This window comes from Austrofundulus limnaeus, unplaced genomic scaffold (genome assembly GCF_001266775.1).
Source record: "Austrofundulus limnaeus strain Quisiro unplaced genomic scaffold, Austrofundulus_limnaeus-1.0 Scaffold335, whole genome shotgun sequence".
Taxonomy (NCBI): domain Eukaryota; kingdom Metazoa; phylum Chordata; class Actinopteri; order Cyprinodontiformes; family Rivulidae; genus Austrofundulus; species Austrofundulus limnaeus.
In genome coordinates, this window is record NW_013952737.1 from 621,861 (window position 1) to 630,848 (window position 8,988).

General features: G+C 40.8%; 1 protein-coding gene across 1 annotated transcript in view; it reads left to right on the forward strand.

The window, feature by feature from the left end:
* The window catches only part of gdap1l1 (ganglioside induced differentiation associated protein 1-like 1), a gene marked incomplete in the record, with an annotated part of 49,778 nt that extends 42,137 nt beyond the window's left edge, over positions 1 to 7,641 (forward strand). The window contains 4 exon segments of the mRNA XM_014022553.1: positions 1,721 to 1,894; positions 4,980 to 5,074; positions 6,985 to 7,099; positions 7,193 to 7,641. Coding sequence (XP_013878007.1) covers positions 1,721 to 1,894; positions 4,980 to 5,074; positions 6,985 to 7,099; positions 7,193 to 7,536 — 728 coding nt within the window.
* Between the last annotated feature and the right edge of the window lie 1,347 nt (positions 7,642 to 8,988).

Consider the following 8,988-nt stretch of genomic DNA (forward strand, 5'->3'; position numbering starts at 1 on the left):
CTCTAGAATGCAAATTGGGTGTGTACGATAATTTTCTTCAAAATACAGTAATTTCGAGCTGCTGATACGATAATTCAACATTTCCCATCTGGCAACACTGGTAACAATGCTTGTTTTTGGACACACAACAGAGCATCAGAATACTGTTACTCCAATGTTTATTTGCTCTCCTGCAGAAGACAATAACACAAACAGGTCACTTGTCTTCTATTTTCTGCACTTCTGGCTCCAAGCAGTGCTCAGCAGCAAAGTGAGTCTCGCAATATCTAACAGGTATGCTTCATTTTGGAGGTTACAGAGCAGAAAAGTAAAATTTTTCTTTTAAAGTAACAAAACACAACATTTTCTAAAAATACAATAAAAACAGTGCAATAAAAGAACAACACCACCATCTACTGGGCAGTCTAGAACAACAAGAAGCTAACATTCATTCATTTACATGAATAAAAACATCACATATCTGCATAAGACAATAAAACAAACAAGTCACTTGTCTTCTGTTTTCTGCACTTCTGGCTCCTACATGTGCAAAAAAAAAATTACTTAAAGAAATGGCGGCACGCCCTTGCTATTAAAGACATTGTCCACTAGAGGGTGCATTAAACTAAAGATGGAGCCAAGCTAGCTCTCAAAAAGGAAATGAAGTGCCAACAAAACTTACACGGTCAAAATGCAAAATAAAAGTTGCAATAATGTTGTAAAATGGTATACTGTACCAACAGGATGACCAAAAGTGCACAGCCTAAATAGTAGGAATTTCAATGAAAATTATTAAATATCATCAGCAACATTTCCACACTTCTTACCCTCAGTGCTCAGCAGCAAACGAAATGATTGGAGGAGCAAAGTGCACACATCATTTCCGCTTTGATACTTTTCAAAATAAAAGACCTCAATAAAATTAAATTCACAAAAACATGAAAATACTGGGGTAACAGATTATTTTAGAGTATATTTTTAACTCCGTTACTCTGTCACAAATCACCGCTGACACGTCTCCATCCTCTCCACCCAGCCTGCACCTCTCTCATGCTTGGCTCGTTGCTTCGGTTGGTTGATCCCGGGTCTTCAGGACCCCTGCTCCCTGCAGCCTCTCTGTTCCACCTGTCTTCCTCTCGTTCACACACATTAATTCTCTCCTGCGACCAACTTTACTCCACCTCTCCAGCCTCTCTTCCACCTGCTCCCTACACATCCTGCCTGACCTCATCCGTCCCCATTTCCATCCCTGTTGCAGACGAAAGGAGCTGATCACTGCTGTAACCCCACCCCCACCCCCACCCTGAACCCATCTGTCACCCTTACTGCACGTCTCACCTTCGTCTCACTGTCCTTGTGTTTGTCCTGCACCTCATCCAGTCATTTTCCACCAACACCCCTGACTCCCTCATACAGAAACACAGGTCAGGTTCCTACAACACAGTTATTATCAAACGATCTCCTTCTCTGGATGAGCTTGTTAGAGTGAACCAGGAAGGTGGATCAGGGGTTACAGCACCACCTACAGGCCTGGCAGAGTTTGGATCATTTCTGAAAATAGTTCTAGAAATGATGTCATGTTTAGAAGGAAAAGCTTTCAGGTGTGGATGGAGCTTTAATCTCCAGTCATCCAACTGTATGAAAAGAATGAAAACATAAATTGTCTTATTTCTTCACAGTTTGTTGGATTTGAACCAGAGTGAAGCTGTTTTATTTTCCTGTTTGTGTGTCCTCGTGGCAGACACGGTGGCTCAGCTGGTTCCTGATGTGGACTCGCCTCTGTCCGAGCGTGTGCAGCAGTACCGTCAGCTGCTGGATGGACTGCCAATGGACGCTTACACACACGGCTGCATCCTCCACCCAGAGCTCACCACTGACTCTATGATCCCAAAGTACGCCACCGCAGAAATACGTAGTAAGTGATGCAGCTCGCTGCACGGTGCTGCCATTAATATTTATTACTCTGCCTTCTCTTCCAGAACAAAGCTCATTGATTTTTGTCTATAAGAGCCGCACTTTATTTTAAGGATGTTGAATGAAAGTGCAAGCAGGTCCACTTTTAAAAAGACTTATTAGTGGCTTTGTTAATTACATATTTAAGGGTTTTTTCTACCAGCAAACCTCTTGTAGTCAGTTAGTAAATCTGGTTCCTACAATGTGACAGTTAAATTTAATTCTGTTAAATAAACTGAATTAAAAGCACAGTGTGTANTGAGAGACACCGTAGCAACTCCTTTGCGTTTGGAAGTAGGGGGTGGGGGTGGGGGGAGGACCAGGGAAGATGATTCAACCACTCAACCACTAGATGTCACTGAAAACAACAAATCCTACACACTGTGCCTTTAACACTTTGGACCAAAGATCATTGATCAGTTTGTAGTCGTATCATCAGACTGGTGGTCTTGTGTCTTTATGACACTCTGGTGAAAAAAGAGATCATCAGCATCTGATCCAAGACTGATAGAAGACCTAAATCCACATGAGGGTCCACTGGGATCGTCAGGCTGAGCCCCTGTCCCTGTCCCAGGGGGGACTGGGGACATGGAATTTAAATGGACCATGTTTGAGATTTCTGTTGCTGATTTCCTGACATTAAGCTGCTCCTCCACCAGCTGAAGGGCCTGCTGTCAGGCTTTGATGAGTTTTTCTCTGAGACACTGAAGCTGCTTGACATCAGACAGGCGTGGACCTCATGTATAAACGGTGCGTACGCATAAAAAAGTTGCGTGTACCAGGTTCCACGCACACGTCAGGATGTATCAACTCCAACAGTGTGTGAAAGGGTGCACAAATATATGCATATTTTTCACCTGTAGTGAGACTGTGCGGACAGCCATTCAAAGTTTTTCAATCGGCAGTTTTAACCCACAAAGTTCTGGATCTGACCTGAATCCACAGGAATATGACTCTGTTCTGTTTTCTGGATGTAAGGAGAGTTTTTCAGTTGTTTAAACTTGAAAGATGAAATTGAACAGAGCAGCCTAAAAATGATCAAAACAACCTCAGCCCACTGTAAACTGTAAAGATATATATATATAATTTTTTTAGATGTCAAAATTAATTTTTGTCATGTAGATATAAACATCAGGGAGCACACACCTGTGAGACAGTTGAGGAGAATAAAATGTGTGAGTTGTCTAAGAAACATTAATTCTCACTGAGAATAAAAACTTTGTCAACTCAGCAGATTAATTCAGAACAGCTCAGCTGTGATGATTCCTCAGCTCCACAAGATGCAAACAATAGATTTGTTCATAAAAAGCTGCATAAAGTTGTGTGTAATTTATGGAACAGTGTCAGCTGTTGTGCTGCAGGAGGACATGACAAGAAGAACTGACCCCCAATTTACATTGCTTGTGTTCCGTCTCCGCTCCGCTCCGCTCCGGTCCAACCTTTGCAGCAAATACGCACCCATTAAAATCAATGAGAGTGTTTACACTGGCTGCGGACGGCGATCCGTCAAAATTAGAACAGATCCTATTTTTGCTGGACGACTGAGCAGTGCCGGAGTCAATTTTTAAAGATTGCGTCGCACCAACAGGAAAAGACACGAGCACAACATCCGTATTTTCAAAATAAGACACTATTCGGCAGAATAATTTGTCAGAATAGTGTTGAAATTGCAGCTACATTAATAAATATATGGATATATTTCTACACAAATGCTGTCAGAATGTATCGTTCTGTTTGGGAAGCAGATGGAAACATGTAGCATGAAGCTATGTGTACACACACGATACACGTGGATTTTATTTTGAAATCAGAAGTTTCAGAAAGCCGACAGTGAGACAGTTTCAACATAGATACCAAAAGCCTTAATATCGTTTTCAGCTGTGTTTGGAGTTCGTCTTTCACAGAATTAATGATTTTTTGCTCTGACTTCCACATTTATCACTGAATTTATCACGCGATCTCCTTCCTGCACGTCTGTCAGACCGGAGCGGAGCGGAGGCAGTGTAAACTGGACTTGAAATGCACAGCTGCGACCTGCGCAGCACAGCGCAGCGGAGCGGAGCGGAGATGCATGCAGTATAAATCCGGGGTGAGAGTGGTGTGTTTTCTGGTGTCACACCAAACAAATTACAATCAGGTATTTGACTGTAGTTCTGAGCAGAGTCATGCAGCTGAATGAGAGACTTCATGATTCTAAAATATAAATCACACCGCAGCAGAAACACTGCGACTCGTTTCTTCACATCAATTATTAAATAAATATTTATTAAAGACGTGTAAAGGTGGAAATGTCTCTCAGATGCATGCGCCACTGAAGACAACACACACACACGCACACACACACACACACACACACACACACACACACACACACACACACACACACACACACACACACACACACACACACACACACACACACACAGGCTGGTAGTAAAAGTAATTTTACTGTCGCACATGGTATTTACAACCTCTCACACTATTATCCTAACATGAAAACAATAGTACAAAAATATTTAATAATTTGTTGGACAGCAAATTTATATTTGAGTGGGTTTACCCATCAATATATCCATACATGTATTTGGTTTACCCAACATAAGATTGTCAAAATCAAGCTGCATAGCTGACCTACTTCCTGCATCTCTGCCATTTTTAAAAAATAAATATTTTTAATGACCTGTTAAATGTGATACACTTTAATGTTTTAATCTTGTTGTCATAGTGTTGACAATTTATAACAAAACATTGTGCCCTTTTCGATATTCCTTGCTTGACTGTCTGCTGCATCTCATTTACAACATCTCTGGATGTTCCTGTGTCCTGACTCAATGCACAGTAATGGCACCTGTAATGATGTCCAGTCCAGTAATCCAGACCAATGACTGGGACCTTGTCTCTGCGAGGCCACAGCTCTATCATCTGATCCGCCGCTGCTCTCACATTCAGCACACAGTGGTTGAAGAACGTTGTTTAAAATACTTGATTCTGTCTCAACAACCAAAGGAACAGTTAACTGTGTTTATGTGTGGTGTGTAAAATTTCAGGACACTTGGCTAACGCTGCCACTGAGCTGATGAAGTTGGACCATGAGGAGCCTCAGCTGACAGAACCTTACCTGTCCAAGCAGAAGAAACTAATGGTGAGTTTCTGTCATCTTTGATGTGAGGACTGAGCTTCATTGAACCACATCTGTGAAAAACAAACAAAAACAGATTATAAAAGAGAAATGCTTTGTGGTTCTGTGCACAACCAAGCTTCATCATATATTAAACATCTTAATAGCTGCGTTTCCATTTACCGTGAAAATGCGCAAATTAGAATTTCGAAAATAAATTTGCTCAATGGAAACACGGCAATTTCGAAAAATATTACTTTATTCGACAAAATGTTTTCGCGCTTGGATGAGGTGGTATTTCGGCCATATCAAAATTTGTGTTTTTTGCTAAACTACAATGGAAACACTTTTTTTGCATCACAGGAGTCATGTGATCAAGAACTGGCTGTTTCTACTGGCGAAAAAGACGATGACGAAGTAGATAACAGGGAGTAGAAATAGTAGTAATATCACAGAAGTAGTATAAAATAGTAAACTCACCGACTACAATTTCCCAAAAACACAGCATACGTAGCCGCTCCCAAGTAGGGGCTTGTCGCTGGAAAGCCTCGATAAAAAAACGCCAACGTCTCCTCTGATGATGAGCGCTAGTGTCGCGGTAGCATTATGCTATGTGTTTACATCCATTGCCGCCATGTTTGTAATCATTTATTGCGAGAACAAACGTATTCACGCGTAACTTAGCATTTCTTACTTAATGGAAACACTGCAGTTGCAAAACTATGTTTTTCGACATTAACAGAATATCGACAAAGTTTTGCGCACATTTGCAATGGAAACGCAGCTTGTGTTCCATATTTTATTAACAGAGCACTTCGCTCTCAGACGGCAGGTTTACCTGTGGTTCCTCGAGTTTCTAAAAGTAGAATGGGAGGCAGAGCTTTCAGTTATCAAGCTCCTCTCTTGTGGAACCAACTTCCAGTTTCTGTCCGTGAGTCTGACACTCTGTCTACTTTTAAGATTAGACTGAAGACTTTCCTTTTTGATAAATCCTATAGTTAGACTTAGGTTTCCTGAATTATTCTTCATTTCTGCTGCTATAGACTTAGACTGCTGGAGCACAAACTGAGCACATTTCCTCACTCCTGTTTTCTTTATTCTCTCTTCTCTATATGTTTATTGTAATTATTTGTATCAACAAAATGTTTTTTCTTTTTGTCTCTTTTCCAGAAGTAGGTGCACCTGGACCAGTTCTTCTGTGTTTACCTGTGTCTCTTTCCTGTCCTCCAACCAGCCGGTCAGGGCAGATGGCCGCCTGTCCTGCGCCTGGTTCTGCTGGAGGTTTCTTCCTGATTAGCAGGGAGTTTTTCCTCTCCACCGTTTGCTCAGGATGGGAGACTGTGATGAAGTGATTCAACACAATCTGCTGGTTTCTTCTTTAGACTGTTCTTTTTTTCATGGACAGTGCCCTGAGACAACGTGTGTTGCGACTTGGTGCTATATAAATAAACTGAATTGAATTGAAGTGGGAAAACACACTGACCTCACTTTGACTCTCTGAACAAATCAAGAAACATTTGATAGGCAGTGGTTATTAATTGATCTTAAACATAAAAAGTAAATAACTACGTCCAGATATTGAGCAGTGTGGTGTGGTAGTAGCAGAGAGTCATTTCCAAAGGATATTCTGAGTGATATCAGATGGCCTATGATTTAAAATGCAGACAGTGATGTACGTTACTGCAAAAACACAACTCTTTAGCTTGGTATATTGTTACAAAATACACTTTATTTAATTCAAAGGCAGCTTAAATACTATTTTCATTGTTTATATTAGGTTAAGTATTTTTGTTTGCTGTTCAGATTAAACATGTTTCTCAGATGTATCATGTTTTTATTTAAACATTCATCTGTTCATCTATGAAGTTCTGATTTCATCCTTTGTACTGAAGTCCTTCGCTGTTTGAAATTTGACTTTGTTTTTTGGTTTCCAGACAAAAATCTTGGACCATGATAATGTGAACAACCTGAAGAAAATTCTGGGGGAGTTAGCCATGGTTCTGGATCAGGTGGAGGCAGAGCTGGAGAAAAGGAAACTGGAGTATCAAGGTACGTCCACATCAGAAGGACTCAAGCATTTTCCAGAAGTGGAAAAAACTTGCGTTGTTGTTGTTGGGATTCTTGTTTGTTGTTTGTTTACAGGTCAGAAGTGTGAGTTGTGGCTTTGTGGACCTGAATTTACACTAGCTGATATCTGCCTTGGAGCCTTGTTGCACAGGCTCAAGTTCTTGGGACTTTCTAAGAAATACTGGGAGGACGGCAGCCGACCCAACCTGCAGTCCTTTTTTGTGCGAGTGCAAAAACGCTATGCTTTCCGAAAGGTCTTGGGCGATATCCACACAACCTTGCTGTCTGCAGTCCTACCCAACGCCTTCCGAATGGTAAAAAAGAAGCCGCCATCTTTCTTTGGAGCATCTTTTCTCATGGGCTCACTGGGCGGGATGGGCTACTTTGCCTACTGGTATTTAAAAAAGAAATACATGTAGTGAATGCTCTGTTGTTGTGTTAAATGTCTGTGTATTTGTGTGATGCTTCAACTTTTCTGTAATGTTTTATGACTGCAGGAAAATATATTGAATCTATATAGAGAACACTATTATTACCTGGGTAAACAAAGACGTGAAAACATTCCGTAGTAAGAAATTCCTGACAGCACATTTTCTGGACGTCAAGGCCTTCATTCTGTTGCAGCTGTTTGGGCAAGATTTAATTTCTTTCTTGATTTATTTATGAGTTGGTTTACTTTGAAAGGTGTGCATCAGGTCCAGATTGACTGAGATGATTAAGTGGAAACCCAGATCAAACACTAAACACTGAAACGTTAACGGGTTCACAGACCTTTGCATGTCACTGTTTGTCATTTCGTCCGTCAGGTTTCACCTGTAAAAACACAACTAAACCTTTCTGACACGTGTTGTGCTGCCAGAAACTGCCACAGAGAAGATTAAGGCAAAGTATTAAAAGGGTTAATGTTTTTTCTTAAGTTTTTCCTGCTGAGGAGTTGTGGAAAGGTGAGAGTGTGGGTGCTGTGTGGTTCGTTAGCTTAGCATAAAGACTAGCTAAACAATGCTAGCCGGGTTCTGTTCAGATCTTTACAGAACAGAATCTCTTTAACTCATAAATAACCAGTTTTATTGTGTTTGATATGAGCCACAGTGTTGCTGCTAAAGCTCAGAGGTTTTTGTTCTTGGACAGAACAAAGTTAGCAGGTTTCTTCAGACTAATGGCTCTGCTACAAATGTCCAGTTATCTAAAAAAACAACTGATGTTTTAATAAGAAAAATAGTAAATGTTTTCATTGTTTGCATCTCCTTGTCTAATCCAGTTAGTTGGGAACGGTTTATACCTCTGATTCTTCTGGAAACATGAGAACTGAACCGTTCTCCATGAACATTAAAACATATTAGCTTTCAGGTTATCAGGAGAGTATTCAATAAAACATCAGTTCTACTTTTTTTTTATACCATCAACATGGAAAGAAACAGCAAAATGCTTATTTGTTTTGCAGTAAAATGAGATTTTTATAAAATTTTCAACAGGTCCAACTCATGAAGTTTGAGACATTGGAAAATTATGTCAGTTCTGGGGTTTTACATATCAGGACATGATCGAAAGGATCTGGGGTCGGATTTATAAAGCTTGCGTACGTACAAAATGAGCCCAGAAACTTGCGTACGCCACTTTTCACGCAAAGGTTGTGATGCTGCGTTCACACCGAACGCGATTTCAGCTTCAAAATCGCAGCCAGCGCTGAAGTTGGTCGCTCGTGCACTTTGAGGTCAGACGCAGGACAGCTCTTGAAGCGCTGCACGGCAACAGCCTCCCCGCTCCTCCCTCCTCTGTCGGGCTCTGTTTAATGTCGGACGAGGAAGTGGCTTTGCTTTATTTACAGCGAGCAAGAGCATGTCACGTTCATCAGATAATTAATTCATAATTAA